Source organism: Thalassophryne amazonica, chromosome 14 (assembly GCF_902500255.1).
Source record: "Thalassophryne amazonica chromosome 14, fThaAma1.1, whole genome shotgun sequence".
NCBI classification, from domain to species: Eukaryota; Metazoa; Chordata; class Actinopteri; order Batrachoidiformes; family Batrachoididae; genus Thalassophryne; species Thalassophryne amazonica.
The window spans coordinates 35,962,113-35,984,559 of record NC_047116.1 but is presented as its reverse complement, the minus strand read 5'-3'; the positions used below and the strand labels follow the sequence as shown (position 1 = coordinate 35,984,559).

The 22,447-nt window shown below is 42.3% G+C and overlaps 1 protein-coding gene across 2 annotated transcripts in view; it reads left to right on the top strand.

Moving 5' to 3' along the window:
- The window catches only part of LOC117524164 (protein FAM126B-like), a 126,919-nt gene that overhangs the window by 86,376 nt on the left and 18,096 nt on the right, over positions 1–22,447 (top strand). For both annotated transcript variants that reach the window (XM_034185914.1, XM_034185913.1), the window contains exons 7-9: positions 5,929–6,024; positions 8,425–8,541; positions 18,416–18,503. In XM_034185914.1, coding sequence (XP_034041805.1) covers positions 5,929–6,024; positions 8,425–8,541; positions 18,416–18,503 — 301 coding nt within the window. The remainder of the gene's footprint in view (positions 1–5,928; positions 6,025–8,424; positions 8,542–18,415; positions 18,504–22,447) is intronic.

Here is a 22,447-nt window from a genome sequence, read left to right as displayed (position 1 = left end):
AGTCATATGAAAAAAATAGACAAACTATACACTGGACACATCAACTATGGACACCGTATGACGTTTTACAGTAAATCTTTCATGACCAGTTTTCGTGACACAAGTGGGGAAGAACACAGTACCGTAACATTTTCAAATCACTGTGTTCGTTTACCTCGGTCATGAAGAAATCGGAACGTATGGTTGCTGTCATCATATTATAAAATTACCAGTAGTGTGGGCTTTTATTCCCCCCCAAGGCTGCCTTCTTTCCCCTCTACTCTTCTCCCTATACACCAACAGCTGCACCTCTAGCCACCAGTCTGTAAAGCTCCTGAAGTTCACGGACGATACAACCCTCATCTAACTTACCTCTGATAGGAACAAGTCTGCCTACAGATGGGATATCAATTACCTGGTGTCCTGGTGCAAACAGAACAGCTCAATGCCCTCAAGACAGTGGAGATGGTTGTTGACTTCAAGAAGAACCCAGTCCCAAGTCCCAACCCCATTACCCTGCGTGACTCCCCAGTTGCCATTGTAGAGTCCTTTTGCTACCTGGAGATCACCATCACCCGGGACCTCAAGTGGGAGCTGAACGTCAGCTCTCTCACCAAGAGAGCACAACAGAGGATGTACTTTCTGTGCAGCTAAGGAAGTTCAACCTGTCAAAACCAATGATGGTGAACTTCTGCACTGCCATCATTGAGTCCATCATCTCCTCCTCCATCAGTGTGGTACGCTGCTGCCACTGGTAAGGACAGGAGCAGACTGCAGTGTGTGATCCACGCAGCAGAGAAGGTGATCGACTGCAGTCTGCTATCCCTACAGGACCTGTACACCTCCAGGGCCCTGAGGTGAGCAAGGAAGATAGTGGCTGATTCCTCTCACCCAGGACACAAACTTTTTGTTACCCTCCCCTCTGGCACATGGCTGAGGTCCATCAGGACTAAACTCTCAAGACACAAAATCAGCTTCTTTTCGTCTGCAGCTCAACTTATAAATAATGCCAGAGATCCCCATTTACCCTGCCCCCCACTCCCACATAGTACAGACTGATAGAGTCAGACTGACAGAAGTATTTTTTCCTTTTCTTTTTATTGTTGTTTATGCACCAATTACTTCTTACAGAATTATTTTCATTATTGTTTATGCACCAATGACACCAGATCAAGTTTCTTGTATGTGAGAACTTACTTGCCAATACGTTTTGATTCTGATTCTTCAAATACAAATGATCAAAAAGGTATCAAACTACAACAGTACAGAGACACTGTGTAACAAGCACTTTGAGAAGGAACAAAACCAAGCATTTTGGAATTCAGACATGGCAGCGCTGTGGGGCGTCACACTTCGGTGATCACTAGACTGACTCGGTTCTGCCTTGTGAACGTCATCCTTTTCTATCTTTTTTAGGATAAAGGTATTTATTTTGCTTTGCTCGTCCTTACCTATTAGATGGAAATGGCCTTTAGAGATGATTACTACATGACCCTAAACTCTCGTTCAGCCTCCTCTCTCCAGATTTGGGTGGCTTGAAAGCTTTTTGGCTCTCGCATTATCTCTCCTGCTGCGGATGAGTGATAGTTTTACCATAACAAAGAAGTAGTGTCGTGCCATAAAAAGTTGCTTTTTGTTACAGCACTGAATGAGCAGAGTTGTTTGTGCATATCTATGTGACTTTACATCTGTCAGATCTGAGAAGTTCATAGCAGCGCCTCCAGAGCACTCCATTTGGCTTTGATGGCCAAAGAGGGTCATGAATGTGTTCCATGAATTTGAGCAGGACCAGACATTATAGCTCATCTAGAAATACATTTGTCTATAATTGTGTTTGTGAGGAAAAATAACCCTAAAGTCCCTGAGTGATGCCGCTTCACTCATGATCAGCGGGACCATTAGCCTCCTCTGCACTGTTAAATATCTGGTTTTATAATATACAGTGAGGAAAATAAGTATTTGAACACCCTGCGATTTTGCAAGTTCTCCCACTTAGAAATCATGGAGGGGTCTGAAATTTTCATCTTAGGTGCATGTCCACTGTGAGAGACATAATGTAAAAAAAATCCGGAAATCACAATGTATGATTTTTTTAATAATTTATTTGTATGTTACTGCTGCAAATAAGTATTTGAACACCTGTGAAAATGAATGTTAATATTTGGTACAGTAGCCTTTGTTTGCAATTACAGAGGTCAGACGTTTCCTGTAGTTTTTCACCAGATTTGCACACACTGCAGCAGGGATTTTGGTTCACTCCTCCATACAGATCCTCTCCAAATCTTTCAGGTTTGGAGTTTCAGCTCCCTACAAAGATTTTCTATTTAGTTCAGGTCTGGAGACTGGCCAGGCCTCTCCAGGACGTTGAAATGCTTCTTATGGAGCCCCTCCTTAGTTTCCCTGGCTGTGTGTTTGGGGTCATTGTCATGCTGGAAGACCCAGCCATGACCCAACTTCAGTGCTCTTACTGAGGGAAGGAGGTTGTTTGCCAAAATCTCGCAATGCATGACCCCATCCATCCTCCCTTCAATACGGTGCAGTCATCCTGTCCCCTTTGCAGAAGAGCACCCCCAGAGTATGATGTTTCCACCCCCATGCTTCACTGTTGGGATGGTTTTCTTGGGGTTGTTCTCATCCTCTAAACATGGTAAGTGGAGTTGATTCCAGAAAGCTCTATTCTGTTTCATCTGATCACATAACCTTCTCCCATGCCTCCTCGGGATCATCTAGATGGTCACTGGTGAACTTCAAATGGGCCTGGACATGTTCTGGCTTGAGCAGGGGGACCTTGCTGCCCTGCAGGATTTTAAGCCATGACAGCATCATGTGTTACTAATGTAATCTTTATGACTGTAGTCCCAGTTCTCTTGAGGTCATTGCCCAGGTCCTCCTGTGTAGTTCTGAGCTTTATCAGAATCATCCTTACCCCACAAAGTGAGATCTTGCATGGAATCCCAGACTGAGGGAGATTGACAGTCATCTTGTGTTTCTTCCACTTTCTAATCAATAATCATAACAGTTGTTGTCTTCTACCAAGCTTCTTGCCTGTTGTCCCGTAGTCCATCCCAGCCTTGTGCAGGTCTACAGTTTTGTCCCTGGTGTCCTTAGACAGCTCTTTGGTCTTGCCATGGTGGACAGGTTGGAGTGTGATTGATTGAGTGTGTGAACAGGTGTCTTTTATACAGGTAACAAGTTCAAACAGGTGCAATTAATACAGGTAAAGAGTGCAGAATAAGAGGGCTTCTTAAAGAAAAATTAACAGGTCTGTGTGAGCCAGAATTCTTGCTGGTTGGTAGGGGTTCAAATACTTATTTGCATCAGGAACATACAAATAAATTATTTAAAAAATCTTACATTGTGATTTTTGGATTTTTTTTTTTTTTTTTTTTTTTTTAAGATTATGTCTCTCACAGTGGACATGCACCTAAGATGAAAATGTCAGACCCCTCCATGATTTCTAAGTGGGAGAACTTGCAAAATATATATATATGCCTCTAATTTCTGAATGGGTAATGTAATATTTTTTGTTGAGCCCTGTGAATTAAAGCTGAGTTCACACTGCAAGCACGTTGATTTTCATCTCAGTTCTATTGAGGCAGAATTACAAAAATGTTCTCAATTTGCTTACTGACTTGAATATATGATTAAAGGTTTAGTCTTTTCTTGAATTTGACAAAATTTTGTATGTTGAAATGTAGTTGTAAAGAAATCTAGTAGTTATTACAAAGTTATAAACCTTTATTTCTATGGTATATCACAAAATTACAGCTAATGTAATTGCTGGTGAAGTGAAGTATTTAGGGTGGGTCCAGGCCAAATATGGTGAGTTTGCTTCATGAAAACTCATAAATGATATAAAGGAGGAAGGGCATGTTTGCATGCACAAGGTTCAAAGTTTATGCTGCAGTCAATGGAAATTAGGAACGTTGAAATTCAGTTTTACAACAGGGAAAATCACATAATCTATGGGAAAACATATCTCCCCACTGACGTATTTAGGCAAACTGTAAAATTGTTGCAAGTGTAACAAACATTCCTATTGACACGTGACAGAACAGACCTGTGAGTGTTCCCACACCTACCCAGCAGATATCCAGCAAAACATTCATGTGAAACCTGTCCTGGATGTAACTTGAATCCTTCCTAACAGGATCTCTGGTACATTTATTAGCTGTGTCAGTAAAAATTGGATTGATGCCTTTCTGTGACTCCATGATGCTAACTATGGCATAATGTAGCATAGTTTCCTAGCATGCCATTTTTCCCCCTCATCCTTAACAAATGTATATTTGAGAATGGTCCAGATGTGCACCATTATGGATATTCAAAAACACAAGGTCTTCAGACTAATGTAATTTCTCTACACCTTACATTGAGAATTTAGAACTGTGCTTAAGTCAGGTATGGAAGACATTCTTGAGTGAACATTGAAGGAAGTTGTGTTTTTAGCTTAAGAAATCTAATCTTGACCCTAGTGTATTGAAAAATTATAAGGCAATATCAAATTCATCATTTTGTTCTAAAATTTTGGAGAAAGTGGTTTCAAAGCAGCTCATGCACCACCTTTCTGAGAATAATCTCTTTGAGCCATTGCAGTCTGCATTTAGAACATGTCATTCCAAAGAGACAGCTCTCACTAAAGTGGTAAATGATCTTCTGCTTGCAATAGATTCAGACACCACTACGGTTCTGGTGCTGTTACATGGCAATAACTGCTGGTAATCTTGTACACGTAAAATCCTTAGACGATTGCCTTGTGTCAGTGAAAAGCTGGATGTCCTGCAATTTCTAACTTTTAAGCTTGGACAAGACAAATGATGGTTCTTGGTCCAGTGAGACATTGGAATCATTTTGACAAGCTGTTTGACCTAGGCTTGTGTGTCGTACATCACACTGACAAAGTGAGGAATCTTGGGGTGATTTTTGATTCCACGCTGTCCTTTGAGCTACACATTAGAGAGATTACAAGGACTGCTTTCTTCCACCTGCGAAATATGCCTTTGTGTTTTCTAGACTGGGCTACAGCAGTGTTCTATTTTCTGGTTTACTGCAGTCCAGGGTTAGGGGTCTCCAATTCATTCAAAATGCTGTTGCCATACTCTAGACAGGAAGTCGAAAGTTCGACTACATTGCACCCATTTTGGCATCTCTTCACTGGCTTCCTGTCTCTGAGGTTGATTTTAAGGTTCTGCTATAACCTACAATTATTATTAATTAAACCCTACGTACCTGCCCAGGCTCTGCGTTCTCAGGGCACAGGTCTACTTTGTGTCTGTACAGTGAATAAAAAGTCTGCGGACCACAGAGCCTTCTCTTATTGTGCACCTGTTTTGTGGAATGATCTCCCCATGGACATAAAAGCAGTGGGTCACATCTTTGGGTCTGGTCTGCTTGAGGTTTCTCCCTCAAGAACATCAGAGGGAGATTTCCTTTCCACTGTTGCCTGTGTGCTTGAAGGGGAGAGACACTGCAGGTTTTCCTTACTACCAATCACCTCAGCAAGTGATTTCATTAATGATCAAATAAATGGTAAATGGACTGTATTTATATAGCACTTTTCCATCTACATCAAACTCAAAGTGCTTTACAAATAATGCCTCGCATTCACCCCGATGCCAGGGTGCTGCCATACAAGGCGCTCACTACACACCAGGAGCAATTGGGGATTAAAAACCTTGCCCAAGGGCCCTTAGTGATTTTCCAGTCAGGCTTGGATTTGAACCGAGGATCTTCTGGTCTCAAGCCCAATGCCTTCACCACTAGACCATCACCTCCCCCAGAACTCCACCCTGAACAGATATTTCTGTTAAATCTGCCGTGCAAAGTAATCATGGCTCAGAAAGCTTGGTGATCACAGTTCTAAAAGTGTTTCTACATAAGAGCTTTTATTCATATCTTGCATTTTTTTGTGCGTGTGTCTAACTGCAATTTTGGTCATTGTTGTTGCAGGTTTGAAGTGCTGTGTTTCCTAATGCTTTGCTACAACTCTGCTGTGGTCTACATGCCGCTTTCTTCCTATCAGTCAGTTTGCAGAATGAGCTCAAGGTGAGAAAATCAAGCTTATAAGGCATTAATATTTTCATCGTTTTTCCCCAGTTTTTTTTTTTTTTCCTTTGTACTTGCGCTCCCTTTCTACCTTCATTACTTGCTATTTATGAATCTGGGTTTAAATCACCGTCTCTGCCCTGTAGCCATACACTGACCTCAATTCTAACTCTGCAGGAGGATTTCGTGCTTGGTAGCACTGTTGTTTTAAAGTCTCGCTCTGTGATGTGCCAAATAAAAGTATCACTGTTGTAAACCTGTTTTGAGTCCATTTTCAAAATACCAAGATTATCTGGAGTTAGGAGTGTGGTGTGGAATGTATTTCAGGCCCTGTGTTGTTGGGAGCCACCACCCAGTTTTTATTGTTTCACCACAATGTGCAGACAATTCAGGATATGAAGCTGTTCCTACTATAAGTGAGCAGACAGACTGCCTGAAGCAGGCCATGTCTAGACAGACAACACAATGCAATTGTGAAGTTTGCAAAACACAAGAACAAAGCTCCGTCTTTTGAGCTGAGCCTCACAGATCATAAACGAACACGTCAAGCCTCTTCTAAACACTGTAAATGTGTAGTTCTTAATTGGTCTTTTTACCCATTGTTTTTTTTCAATTAATGCTCACTGTTCTACAACACCAAATCAGAAAATGTTAATTTATTTTTAAACTGCAGTGGTGATGTTTAATAGTGTTTTGGATACCAGCAGCTTTGTTTGACTTCTTGAAGAAGAAATCTTTACTGATCTTGACTTTGTGGACAGTGTTGTGACCTTTGTGGAAACAATAGCTACTGTTATTGGAGCATTTGAGAAGCTGAGTGAGGAAATGGGGTGTCTGGGTTTGTGCTTGCCTTGGATTAAGACTAAGATCCAGGCTTTTAATGTCTTACTTTTTCTCTCTCTGTCTCTCTCTCTCTCTCTCTGTCTCTCTCTCTGTCTCTCTCTCTCTCTCTGTTTGAGGTGTGGCTCCATCCAGAGATGGGTTTGGTGTCTGCTTTGGAAACCCTCCTGTCCTGTGCACTGGCAACATTTCCTCTTTATTGTTTAGTGGATTGTTTTGTAATTTCTGTCGGTAGCATGGCCCAAGCAGAGGGTCACCCCTTTGAGTCTGGTCTGCTTGAGGTTTCTTCCTCAGAGGGAGTTTTTCCTTGCCACCGTCGCCTGTGTGCTTGCTCTGGGGTTGGTAAGGTTAGACCTTACTTGTGTGAAGCGCCTTGAGGCAACATTTTTGTGATTTAGCGCTATATAAATGAAAATAATTTGAAATTGAAATTACTGGACTCAGCCATCAGGAGTGTGCCTGGTTGTGGTGAAAATGTTGAACTTGTAGAGACATTCACTTATTTCGGTAGTGACACTTGTGTGTCTTGTCCTTGGCTCTCCAGTTGAGATCGAGAGATGCCTTGGAAGAGCTTATGGAGTAATGAGGTCGCTGGACAGAAATGTTTGGTCACGCCGATATCTTTGCAGGTGAATGAAGGTCCAAGTCTTTAGGGTCTTGTGTCACCTGTTTTAATTTACTGTATAGCTGTGAGACTTTGACATTAACCAGTGACTGGATGATTTTGGTATTAGGTCTGTTTTGTGGAGGATCCTGTTGTACTGCTGGAATGACTGTGTCAAATGAGTGGTTACTTAGAGTGACTAAGATGAGGAGTGTCACTGTGTGCAGGTGCATGAGTGTTGAGGACCCTGTTGGCTGGAGAAGGCCAAGGGGACGTCCATGCCTCACCTGGCTGTGGTAGATAGGTGGTTATTTTAGATATCTGGGTATGGACTGGTTGTCTGTCTGGGTGGTGTCATTCAGCACCAAGGCAGTTTGGTGGTGTCATGAATGCAGCAAAGTGCGGTACCAGCACATACTCTTAGATTTGACTTGCAGTGATTCTGACATTGACTTTTATTTCACTGCAGACAGTGTAAACCCAAGATATTTCATATTTTGTTTGGTCAACTGTTTTGTTTTGGTCCATTCCTTAATTTAATGTCTGCAACACAGTATAAATAAATAATACAGTGGAGACGGAAATGGGACAAAATAAGCCTTGAAATAATTCATCCTTTGGTGTTCTCATTGCCAAAATGCCTGTTAGTATTGTGAGAAGGAATGACAAAATTACATAGTGATGAATGCTTTTGATGAGTTGCATCCCTAAAATGCAGTAATAGATGTGTATTAATGAAGTTGACCAGAAACAACACGAAATATCTTGGGTTAATACAGTCTGCGATGAAATAAAAGTCAAAGTAAGTGTGTGAATTTGCATTTTCCATACAGTCTCAACATTTTCTGATTTGGGATTTTATGTAATTATGCCTGAATATTTGTCTGTGTGATGCTGCCTGGTTCAGAACATCATTCACCTTATGTGATGAAAGTGTGTGTGTCTTTCCTGCATAGGTTGTGTGTATGTGGCTTCCCAAGACAGCAGCAAAAGCTTTGGAGAGAACCTTGCAACCGCGTGCTCCTGGACCCAGAGTTCATGGTGCAGATGCTGACTGCTGTTTATCACGCTATGTACGTATGTTGCACAGTGTTTTTGCCTGGATGTGCACATCAGTGTACAGTTTATGTGCCACATAATTTATTTTTCCTTTCATCTTTGGCCTCTGGATGACATCACTAATTAGAGCACACTGTTACTCCTCCTCCTTTTTTGGGTGATCTCGGAATTGCGTTTACTATCACTCAGCAAAGGACAGGAACTCCCTGCTGACTAGATTATCTTAGCAGTGCATTGTGGGAGCTTGTGATTTTCTCCCTGATGAGGATACTCATTGCAAAGCTGCTTATGACTCCTTGATGATGATGCATTCTCTGTGGATTTCATGGCACCGTGGGAAAGTTCAATAGGACAGTGGGCCAGCGAGAGTGTGCAGCCTGCTTCATCAGCCCCATGAAGCTGTGTGACAGCAGCAATCAGCAGACTGGAGCTGTGCATGCCTGAGTGTTAGGAGGTGGGATAATGGCCTACTTAGTAATCACTGCCACAGCTCACCTGAGTGACATTCTGTGTCAGCTGGAGGTCTCCTATTCAGCCTCAGTCCAAACGGGCATGTGAAGGGCAGGTAAAATGAATTCAGAGCTCCACACAGGCAAGGGGACCTTGGCGCCAGGTGAGGACTGTGGGATTTAGGTTAATATTTTCCCAACACCACACAGCTTTAGTAACACATGAACACACGGGCAGTGATATCCGGTGTAGACTCATGTAGATGGATCGATTTTTAAAAAATAAATAAATAAATAAATCAGGTTTGAAACATATTTTCTGTGATGGGTTTTTTTTTCCCAGGCTCTTCCATGTTAAAGTCTAACACTATTTAGATTAAACATGGTGGAATGATGGGTAATTAGTCAAGGATGAAGTGACTGGATACCCAAAGATTAAGGTCACATGTCAATGTCAGGTTTTGGGCCCAATACATATCGATATCAACTCAATCAATCAACTTTTTTCTTGTATAGCGCCAAATCACAACAAACAGTTGCCCCAAGGCGCTCCACATTGCAAGGCAAGGCCATACAATAATTATGAAACACAGTCTACGTCTAAAGCAACATAACCAAGGGATGGTCCAGGGTCACCCGATCCAGCCCTAACTATAAGCCTTAGCGAAAAGGAAAGTTTTAAGCCTAATCTTAAAAGTAGAGAGGGTATCTGTCTCCCTGATCTGAATTGGGAGCTGGTTCCACAGGAGAGGAGCCTGAAAGCTGAAGGCTCTGCCTCCCATTCTACTCTTACAAACCCTAGGAACTACAAGTAAGCCCGCAGTCTGAGAGCGAAGCGCTCTAATGGGGTAATATGGTACTATGAGGTCCCTAAGATAAGATGGGACCTGATTATTCAAAACCTTATAAGTAAGAAGAAGAATTTTAAATTCTATTCTAGCATTAACAGGAAGCCAATGAAGGGAGGCCAACACGGGTGAGATATGCTCTCTCCTGCTAGTCCCCGTCAGTACTCTAGCTGCAGCATTCTGAACCAACTGAAGGCTTTTTAGGGAACTTTTAGGACAACCTGATAATAATGAATTACAATAGTCCAGCCTAGAGGAAACAAATGCATGAATTAGTTTTTCAGCATCACTCTGAGACAAGACCTTTCTGATTTTAGAGATATTGCGTAAATGCAAAAAGGCAGTCCTACATATTTGTTTAATATGCGCTTTGAATGACATATCCTGATCAAAAATAACTCCAAGATTTCTCACAGTATTACTAGAGATCAGGGAAATGCCATCCAGAGTAACGATCTGGTTAGACACCATGCTTCTAAGATTTGTGGGGCCAAGTACAATAACTTCAGTTTTATCTGAGTTTAAAAGCAGGAAATTAGAGGTCATCCATGTCTTTATGTGTGTAAGACAATCCTGCAGTTTAGCTAATTGGTGCGTATCCTCTGGCTTCATGGATAGATAAAGCTGGGTATCATCTGCGTAACAATGAAAATTTAAGCAATACCGTCTAATAATACTGCCCAAGGGAAGCATGTATAAAGTGAATAAAATTGGTCCTAGCACAGAACCTTGTGGAACTCCATAATTAACTTTAGTCTGTGAAGAAGATTCCCCATTTACATGAACAAACTGTAATCTATTAGACAAATATGATTCAAACCACCGCAGCGCAATGCCTTTAATACCTATGACATGCTCTAATCTCTGTAATAAAATTTTATGGTCAACAGTATCAAAAGCAGCAGAGGTCCAACAGAACAAGCACAGAGATAAGTCCACTGTCCGAAGCCATAAGAAGATCATTTGTAACCTTCACTAATGCTGTTTCTGTACTATGATGAATTCTAAAACCTGACTGAAACTCTTCAAATAGACCATTCCTCTGCAGGTGATCAGTTAGCTGTTTTACAACTACCCTCTCAAGAATCTTTGAGAGAAAAGGAAGGTTGGAGATTGGCCTATAATTAGCTAAGATAGCTGGGTCAAGTGATGGCTTTTTAAGTAATGGTTTAATTACTGCCACCTTAAAGGCCTGTGGTACATAACCAACTAACAAAGATAGATTGATCATATTTAAGATTGAAGCATTAAATAATGGTAGGACTTCCTTGAGCAGCCTGGCAGGAATGGGGTCTAATAAGCATGTTGATGGTTTGGATGAAGTAACTAATGAAAATAACTCAGACAGAACAATCGGAGAGAAAGAGTCTAACCAAATACCGGCATCACTGAAAGCAGCCAAAGATAACGATACATCTTTGGGATGGTTATGAGTAATTTTTTCTCTAATAGTCAAAATTTTGTTAGCAAAGAAAGTCATGAAGTCATTACTAGTTAAAGTTAATGGAATACTCAGCTCAATAGAGCTCTGACTCTTTGTCAGCCTGGCTACAGTGCTGAAAAGAAACCTGGGGTTGTTCTTATTTTCTTCAATTAGTGATGAGTAGAAAGATGTCCTAGCTTCACGAAGGGCTTTCTTATAGAGCAACAAACTCTTTTTCCAGGCTAAGTGAAGATCTTCTAAATTAGTGAGACGCCATTTCCTCTCCAACTTACGGGTTATCTGCTTTAAGCTACGAGTTTGTGAGTTATACCACGGAGTCAGACACTTATGATTTAAAGCTCTCTTTTTCAGAGGAGCTACAGCATCCAAAGTTGTCTTCAATGAGGATGTAAAACTATTGACAAGATACTCTAACTCCCTTACAGAGTTTAGGTAGCTACTCTGCTCTGTGTTGGTATATGACATTAGAGAACATAAAGAAGGAATCATATCCTTAAACCTAGTTACAGTGCTTTCTGAAAGACTTCTAGTGTAATGAAACTTATTCCCCACTGCAGGGTAGTCCATCAGGGTAAATGTAAATGTTATTAAAAAATGATCAGACAAAAGGGAGTTTTCAGGGAATACTGTTAAGTCTTCTATTTCCATACCATAAGTCAGAACAAGATCTAAAATATGATTAAAGTGGTGGGTGGACTCATTTACTTTTTGAGCAAAGCCGATAGAGTCTAATAATAGATTAAATGCAGTGTTGAGGCTGTCATTCTCAGCATCTGTGTGGATGTTAAAATCGCCCACTATAATTATCTTATCTGAGCTAAGCACTAAGTCAGACAAAAGGTCTGAAAATTCACAGAGAAACTCACAGTAACGACCAGGTGGACGATAGATAATAACAAATAAAACTGTTTTTTGGGACTTCCAATTTGGATGGACAAGACTAAGAGACAAGCTTAAAATGAATTAAAGCTCTGTCTAGGTTTTTGATTAATTAATAAGCTGGAATGGAAGATTGCTGCTAATCCTCCGCCCCGGCCCGTGCTACGAGCATTCTGACAGTTAGTGTGACTCGGGGGTGTTGACTCATTTAAACTAAGATATTCATCCTGCTGTAACCAAGTTTCTGTTAGGCAGAATAAATCAATACGTTGATCAATTATTATATCATTTACCAACAGGGACTTAGAAGAAAGAGACCTAATGTTTAATAGACCACATTTAACTGTTTTAGTCTGTGGTGCAATTGAAGGTGCTATATTATTTTTTCTTTTTGAATTTTATGCTTAAATAGATTTTTGCTAGTTATTGGTGGTCTGGGAGCAGGCACCGTCTCTACGGGGATGGGGTAATAGGGGGATGGCAGGGGGAGAGAAGCTGCAGAGAGGTGTATAAGACCACAGCTCTGCCTCCTGGTCCCAACGCTAGACAGTCACAGTTTGGAGGATCTCAAAAAATTGGCCAGATTTCTAGAAATGAGAGCTGCTCCCTCTAAAGTGGGATGGATGCCGTCTCTCCTAACAAGACCAGGTTTTCCCCAGAAGCTTTGCCAATTATCAATGAAGCCCACCTCATTTTTTGGACACCACTCAGACAACCAGCAGTTCAAGGAGAACATGCGGCTAAACATGTCACTCCCGGTCTGATTGGGGAGGGGCCCAGAGAAAACAACAGAGTCCGACATTGTTTTTGCAAAGTTACACACCGATTCAATGTTAATTTTAGTGACCTCCGATTGGCGTAACCGAGTGTCATTACTGCCGACGTGAATTACAATCTTACCAAATTTACGCTTAGCCTTAGCCAGCAATTTCAAATGTCCTTCGATGTCGCCTGCTCTGGCCCCCGGAAGACAATTGACAATGGTTGCTGGTGTCGCTAACTTCACATTTCTCAAAACAGAGTCGCCAATAACCAGAGTTTGATCCTCGGCGAGTGTATCGTCGAGTGGGGAAAAACGGTTAGAGATGTGAACGGGTTGACGGTGTACACGGGGCTTCTGTTTAGGGCTACGCTTCCTCCTCACAGTCACCCAGTCAGCCTGCCTTCCCGACTGCACGGGGTCTGCCAGGGGGGAACTAACGGCGGCTAAGCTACCTTGGTCCGCACCGACTACAGGGGCCTGGCTAGCTGTAGAATTTTCCACGGTGCGGAGCCGAGCCTCCAATTCACCCAGCCTGGCCTCCAAAGCTACGAATAAGCTGCACTTATTACATGTACCGTTACTGCTAAAAGAGGCCGAGGAATAACTAAACATTTCACACCCAGAGCAGAAAAGTACGGGAGAGACAGGAGAAGCCGCCATGCTAAAACGGCTAAGAGCTAGTAGCTACGCTAAGCTAGCGGATTCCCAAACAGGGAATCCGACACTAGACAGGCTGTGGAGCAGCACAGGTAACGCACGACAACAGTGCTAAAAAATAAAATAAAATAAAAATAAAAATCCACTGGACAGGCTGTGGAGCAGCACAGGCAACGCACGACAACAGTGCTAAAACAAAATAAAAATCCACTAGACAGGCTGTGGAGCAGCACAGGTAACGCACGACAACAGTGCTAAAATAAAATAAAAATCCACTAGACAGGCTGTGGAGCAGCACAGGTAACGCAAGACAACAGTGCTAAAATAAAATAAAAATCCACTAGACAGGCTGTGGAGCAGCACAGGTAACGCACAACAACAGTGCTAAAAAATAAAATAAAAATAAAAATCCACTGGACAGGCTGTGGAGCAGCACAGGCAACGCACGACAACAGTGCTAAAACAAAATAGAAATCCACTAGACAGGCTGTGGAGCAGCACAGGTAACGCACGACAACAGTGCTAAAACAAAATAAAAATCCACTAGACAGGCTGTGGAGCAGCACAGGTAACGCACGACAACAGTGCTAAAACAAAATAAAAATCCACTAGACAGGCTGTGGAGCAGCACAGGTAACGCACAACAACAGTGCTAAAACAAAATAAAAATCCACTGGACAGGCTGTGGAGCAGCACAGGTAACGCACAACAACAGTGCTAAAACAAAATAAAAATCCACTGGACAGGCTGTGGAGCAGCACAGGTAACGCACAACAACAGTGCTAAAAAATAAAATAAAAATAAAAATCCACTGGACAGGCTGTGGAGCAGCACAGGCAATGCACGACAACAGTGCTAAAACAAAATAAAAATCCACTAGACAGGCTGTGGAGCAGCACAGGTAACGCACGACAACAGCGCTAAATAAAAATCCACTGGACAGGCTGTGGAGCAGCACAGGTAACGCACGACAACAGCGCCCAAAAAAATAAAATAAAAATCAAAATCCACTGGACAGGCTGTGGAGCAGCACAGGTAACGCACGACAACAGTGGTAAAAAATAAAATAAAAATCCACTGGACAGGCTGTGGAGCAGCACAGGTAACGCACGACAACAGTGCTAAAAAAAAAATAAAAATCCACTGGACAGGCTGTGGAGCAGCACAGGTAACGCACGACAACAGTGCTAAAAAAAAAAAAAATAAATAAATAAAATAAAATAATAAAATAAAAATCCACTGGACAGGCTGCGGAGCAGCACAGGTAACACACGACAACAGTGGTAAAAAATAAAATAAAAATCCACTAGACAGGCTGTGGAGCAGCACAGGTAACACACGACAACAGTGCCAAAAAAAATAAAATCAAAATCCACTGGACAGGCTGTGGAGCAGCACAGGCAACGCACGACAACAGTGCTAAAACAAAATAAAAATCCACTAGACAGGCTGTGGAGCAGCACAGGTAACGCACGACAACAGTGCTAAAATAAAATAAAAATCCACTAGACAGGCTGTGGAGCAGCACAGGTAACGCACAACAACAGTGCTAAAAAATAAAATAAAATAAAAATAAAAATCCACTGGACAGGCTGTGGAGCAGCACAGGTAACGCACAACAACAGTGCTAAAAAATAAAATAAAAATAAAAATCCACTGGACAGGCTGTGGAGCAGCACAGGCAACGCACGACAACAGTGCTAAAACAAAATAAAAATCCACTGAACAGGCTGTGGAGCAGCACAGGTAACACACGACAACAGTGGTAAAAAATAAAATAAAAATCCACTGGACAGGCTGTGGAACAGCACAGGTAACGCACGACAACAGTGCTAAAAAATAAAATAAAAATCCACTGAACAGGCTGTGGAGCAGCACAGGTAACACACGACAACAGTGCTAAAAATAAAATAAAAATCCACTGGACAGGCTGTGGAGCAGCACAGGTAACACACGACAACAGTGGTAAAAAATAAAATAAAAATCCACTGGACAGGCTGTGGAGCAGCACAGGCAACGCACGACAACAGCGCCAAAAAATAAAATAAAAATCCACTGAACAGGCTGTGGAGCAGCACAGGTAACGCACGACAACAGTGCTAAAAAATAAAATAAAAATCCACTGGACAGGCTGTGGAGCAGCACAGGTAACGCACGACAACAGTGCTAAAATAAAATAAAAATCCACTAGGCAGGCTGTGGAGCAGCACAACAACAGTGCTAAAAAATAAAATAAAAATAAAAACGAAAGCGTTAGCAAGCTAGTTAGCTTGCCAACGCTGATGAAGGTTAGCTGATAAAAGAGCTCCGTCGCGATGCTTCGACCGTTAGAGGTCTTCTTTAGGCGTTGGAGCACGGTGAAAAAGTAAAAAAAAGTAAAAAAGTCTTGAAAAAGACTGTTAATTCAAAGAACTCAAACAGCTCAGTTCAAACAGCTAACAGATACAGCAGAACACCGCTGTGCTCCGGAACCAGAAAAAAGTCCACCCTCCACCACAATAAGGTGGCAATTCAGGAAGGGGGCAATAATAAGAGTGGAAAATCTGGAATACTACACACCAACCATTGGAATCAGTGCTGATATGGAGGATACTCCAAATTGATATTCCAAGAAAGTGGTTATACACCTGTGGTTACTGTTAAACACTAATATGAAGTCATATGTCGCCTTTTTATTAGTCACATAAAAATGATGATGATGGTGGTGACCTTAACGGGTCAAGCTCAAGATCATAACTATTTAACTCGCACAATTTGGACCTTGTGTTGATTAAATATAGTGAAAGGGGATTTGTGTTAGTCATGTGTCATAGATAAAATGTTAAAATTTTGGACACAATTGATCAAATGTCAAGGCCACAGAGAACCATATATTATGCTATCACTGAATCACAGACAATTAATTTGTGTATGTCACTGTCAAATATATAAGGGGTGGCTGTTGCACTCTCTGGGTGTCCCTTCTTGATTTTTTTCTTGAGGTATTTGTTTGTTCATTCATGTCATTCTATTCATTCCAATTTTTGAGGGTTGCCCACAGATTTGACGCTGGCCGTGTTTGTGTTTGATGTATGCACAGCAAGTATAATCCTTTAATTCACGTGTGGCACTGTTGTTGAGTGATATTTTGATTTTCTCTTACCTTTTTTAATTGTGATGTAATAATTTTTTTGTAAGCTTTTTGCAGTCTTTGGCAGTATTTTAATACAGTGCAGCTATTCTCTTTGTACGAGGTGTATTAGATAAGAAACCGACACTTTTATTTATTTTTTTAACTATATGGATTTGAATGACATGCGATTACACCAATCATGCTTGAACCGTTGTGCGCATGCGTGAGTTTTTTCACGCGTCGGTGACATCATTTCCCTGTGGGCAGGCCGCGAGTGATATGTGGTTCAGCCCTCTCGGCTGAATTCCTTTGTTTCACACGCTGGTCGAGACGGCGCGCTTTGCTTTATAAAAAATTTTTCTGGACCTGTGAGGAATATCCGAGTGGACACTATTCGAGAAATTTAGCTGGTTTTCAGTGAAAAGTTTAACGGCTGATGAGAGATTATGGGGTGTTTCTGTCGCTGTAAGGACTTCCCACGGAGCGGGACGTCGTGCAGCGCTTCCAGGCGCCATCGTCGGCCTGTTTTGACCTGAAAACATCCTAATTTAAGGCTTAATTCACCCAGGACATCGTGAGAGAACAGAGAAGATTCAGAAGAGGCCGGCATGAGGACTTTATGCGGACTGTTTAAGGACATTTTATAATGAAAGACATGCGCGCAAATTCGCAGAGTCGTTTCCATGACGACTCGGCGAATCTGTGTGCGCCGCAACAGGAAAAACACCTCCGTGTTGAAAACCATTTGTAAAATTCAGGCGGCTTTTGATGGCTTTCAACAAGTGAGTAATTGAGAAATTGTTTAACAGCTTGGGCATGTTCCAACTTGCCCGTTAAGGTTTCCAACGTCCGGCCCGACATGCGACTCTGCCCGCACGTTCTTTCATTACAAAATGTCCGTTAACAATGGAATGTCCGAATAAACTCCTCATGCCGACTTCTTCTGAAAGTTCTCTGTTCTCTGACGACTTACTGGGTCAACAGAGCCTGAAATGTGAAGTTTTCAACTTGAAACGGCGAAACGCTGCCGCCTCGAAGCGCAGATCGCCGTCAGGCGCCGTTGGCCGTCCTTAAAGCGACACTACCAGACCAAAATCTCTCATCAGCCGTTAAAATTTTTACCGAAAACCAGCTGAATTTATCGAATGGTGTCCACTCAGTTGTGCCTTACAGTTTTTTAAAAAGTTTTTATCAAACAAAGCAGCAGTCTCTGAGCCATTCCTAAACAATGAAAAAACGATGAGAGGGTGGGCAACTCCTCACTCAAAGACTGCCCACAGGCGAATGACGTAACCGACAGGCGTGAAAAAACTCTCGCATGCCCACGAGGGTTCAAGCATGTCTGATGTAATCACACGTGATTCAAATCCATATGGTTTTTGAAAAAAATAATAAGGTCGGATACTTTTCTAACAGACCTCGTATATTTATGCAGACAGGACTTATTAATGAACATTAAAAACATGTAAATGAACTAGCGATAGTCCAAATGGCTAATAATCATTTGTTGTCTCTGGCCAGAGTTCATCTTTGCATCAGTCCAGTTCCTGTCACTCATGCTTATGTGGTCAATATCTCCTCCTCTCCATAACTGTAGATCAGCTGTTACTTGTAACTGCTTATAACTACCTTCATGGGATGACTGACTCAGACATTGAGGAATCTTGTCAGGCACGCCTCGATACAAGAAAGAGCACAGTTCGCTAAGTGCCTGTGTGTACTTTTGTATTGTGCAGATACAACGGTGAGTGGGAGATGGGGCGGGAAGCTCTGGAGGACATCATGTACAGAGCTCAGCTGGAACTTTACTCCCAGCCTCTGCTGGTAAGATTGACAGCACTGTGCGTTTGCAGTTGACCCACAAAATATGTCATCTCTGCGGTGCAAAGTAAAAGCTGTTATTTTTATGTTGTTAACATGCAATTATGGCTCAGCGTCTAAAATTCTGATACTTGAGTAACAACGTATGGTTGATGCAAATGTGCTTCTGAATGGAAAGTAGCTTCACTTTCACACACATTTCAACAGAGAAGCAGCTCAGTCATGCTCCAAAATTGGCTACATAAAAGTTATTTTTTGGAAATGGAAAAATTAAAGTGCGCTCTCTGCATCGCCTCAGATATAATTTTTTGGGGGGGGGTGGATTTTAAGATTTTGCAAACTACTATAAACTGTTATTCTGCAGAGTTCAAAAAACAGCACCTTGGCATTTGAGAGTCAAATGGTTATTTCACATAAATGACCCTCAGGAAATTTTTTGTTCTGCAGGCATATGACACCTTGACACTTGCACGAATTTGATCCTCCCACTTGCACACAATCTTGGGTGCCAGTGAGAAAACTCGTCGTAAACTGTGTGCAGCTACGTGCCAGTGCGCAAATAAACTTTTGAAATGTTCAAAATTTTGGCACCCATTAATTTTATGCCACTTGCATGAACTAGTCGTGAACATTGTGCAGCCTATTCTAACACACTGCCTGTCACTGCATGTCATTGTGCACAGGGCACAATTAGATTATGATGAGATGTTACATCTACAATAAGCATAACTTTACAGATACATTATCTAACTCATAAGAAGGGGTGTCATCAGCTATGAAATGTTTATTTTATATAGCATGGCATCAAGCAGGACAAAGCGGAACGTATTGGCATAACAAATTGCACGGCAGTGTGGGGATCAAATTTGTGCAAGTGTCAAGGTGCCTGTAGATGAAACTCAAATGGTTGTGTGTCTTTATGGCGCTGGCTTCAGAGAAGTTACCATTCTGAGGTAACTCCTGAATGTGCAAACAGAAGTGAAATCTACAATCTTGTGAAGAATAGTTAAAAATACTACACAAATCCTGAGATTTTAAAAACCTTTATCCCCCGCTGGCTGAAGGCCCGAAGGGGGATTATGTTGTGGTGATTTCCATCCATCTTTCTGTCTGACCATCCATCTAAAAAGGGGTATAAGTATTCTGAAATCAACTCCTCTCATACTTTGATGAGGAGTGTTGTGAAACTTGGTACAAGTACTTGTTATAGGTTGGTAATAAACATATTATCATATATTTTACCAGAGTTATGGACCTTGATTAACAAATCTAGTCTCCGTTAGTTTCTTGAGTAGGTGCCTGCATTTTGAAATCGACTCCTCACATTTTTAGGAGGAATTTATGTGAAACTTGGTACAAGTCCTTGTTATAGGTTGGTAATCGTTGTGAGTTGGGCTCATTTTATCAGAGATATGGCCCTTGATTAACAAATCTAGACTCTGTCAGTGTCATAGTGGATATCTGCATTCTGAAATCAACTCCTCTCACATTTTAGTAGGAATTTTGGTACAAATCTTTGTTACAGTGATGAAAGTTTTCCAGAAATTCCCAGAAATCAGTTTTTACTTGCATGGTGAACATTTCCGATTTATTTTTGATAGCATATATCAGAATCCATTAATGTTCCATGCCTAAGCAGTTGGTGGCGGTAATGCACCATGCTGGCTTGTAAACCGTCAGTAAACTCAAAAGAAGAAGGGGTATTTTTGTGTTTGTGGCATGCGCCTAATTTGGTCTGTGGTCTGTATTTGTAAAATTGTTTCGAAATGTCTTTGATGAGACGTCACAGTGGATATTAAGTCTCAAGTTTTTACGTCTTGGTCCGAGACTGAAGGATAATGTTATGTGGCGCCACTCAACCACTCAGCAGCAAATGAGAGAGCCTGTTACAGATTTTACAGTGAATGCTGCATCGTGTTGAAATAACAAAGCAAGTGGATGAAACGTTGTTCTGCTGCGGGAGACTAAAGTTTGTCATGAATAAATTCAAATGGGGCTGGTTCGACCAAAAGGGCCAAAACGCTGCTTTTTTTAATCGTCATTTATATGGAAACATTGACACTCTTCATAAGTCTTTGATTTTCTTATATCATGTTTTAGGCGGAATTCGTTGTCAGTTGATGTTATTCAAGTCATTTCACACAAATCCTGCTAAATCGGCATTTTATGGTTTCTTCTGTTACATGGGTGTGAAATATTAATGTTAATTTCAAATATGAGAAATATTTACCATCTCATAGAAGTCGGATATTGATGTGAAAAATGTTTGTGCATTGTTTTGCACAACACATAAGTTGTGAGTATCCCAGAAATGCTAATGTCAGCACTGGATAGAAAAATCCGTTAGTGTTTCGTATTTATACTAGAAGTGAATAAGAATCTACTTTAAACCCAAATCAACGTTGTTGAGAACTAAAACTTATATTGATTACTTAATGAACAGTCAGTGCGACTTTACTTGTATCAAATTTTATTTTAGTTTATTTTAAGTTGTTATAACAGTAACAGTAACAGTCCAATGCAAATACAGTAAAACTTGCATATAATGGATTAAGGTGGACCAGCGAATTTTGTCCATTATAATTGAAATCCATTATATGTATAAAACTGACACTGTTGGGAAGGTGTCGTAGCACGGACCCACAACAGGGGGCGCAAATGAACGGACAATGAGTAAGCCAAAAGGTAACAATTTAATGTTGTGATATTACACAACGAAATGTGTCTTAATTTCACAGTCAATAAACACCAGGTGAAGTGTGGGCAGGCTCGAAGATAGAAGACGCCCGACGAGAGAGAAGCCGCGTCCCACACGGCTTCCACCACCAACGGCCTGAAGAACACCGGAGCCGCCAAGTCCCGAGTCCCCAGGTGGCCTCTGTCTTCGACTGTCGACCCTGGTACTGCTGGCAGAAAGCAGAAATATGATGTGTGAGTGTGAGTCCGCACACTCAGTAATCTATAGTCCAGATACCGTTAGGAGGGAGCACCTCCACCTCCAAATCACACACACTCGTGCAGCTCCTGTTTGTCCCTCTTCTGGGTCTTCACAGGAATGCAACTGCACACAGAACAAAGTTAGACAGCGTATTAGTCAGCAGAGAAATTACCTTGGTTCTGGTAGTCGATTTCTCGGCGGGGAGGTGGAGTTGCAGTCCGGCTTTTATGGTAGTGATGATAACGAGTGACAGCTGGTGCAGAGGATGAGTGACAGCTGTCACTTCTTCTGGGTCTGGCGCCCTCTCGTGCTTGGAGCCCGCACTCCAAGCAGGGCGCCCTCTGGTGGTGGTGGGCCAGCAGTACCTCCTCTTCAGCGGCCCACACAACAGGACCCCCCCTCAACGGGCGCCTCCTGGCGTCCGACCAGGCTTGTCCGGATGTCTTGTGTAGAATTCGGCCAGGAGGGCCGGGTCCAGGATGAAGCTCCTCTTCACCCAGGAGCGTTCTTCAGGTCCATACCCCTCCCAGTCCACCAGATATTGGAAACCCCGGCCCTTACGACGGACGTCCAGGAGCCTGCGGACTGTCCAGGCAGGCTCCCCGTCAATGAGCCGGGCAGGAGGCGGCGTAGGTCCCGGAGTACAGAGGGGCGAGGTGTGGTGTGGTTTGAGACGGGAAACATGAAAGACAGGGTGAATCCGCAGTGAAGCCGGGAGTTGAAGCTTCACTGCGGCCGGGTTGATGATCTTGAGGATACGAAAGGGTCCGATGAATCTGTCCTTTAGTTTTGGGGAGTCGACACACAAAGGGATGTCCTTGGTCGAGAGCCACACCTCCTGCCCGGGCTGGTATGTTGGGGCCGGGGAATGTCGGCGGTCCGCATGGGTCTTGGCCCTCGTCCGGGCTTTTAACAGGGCAGAGCGGGCGGTCCGCCACACCCGGCGGCACCTCCTGAGGTGGGCCTGGACCGAGGGCACACCGACCTCTCCCTCCACCAGTGGGAACAA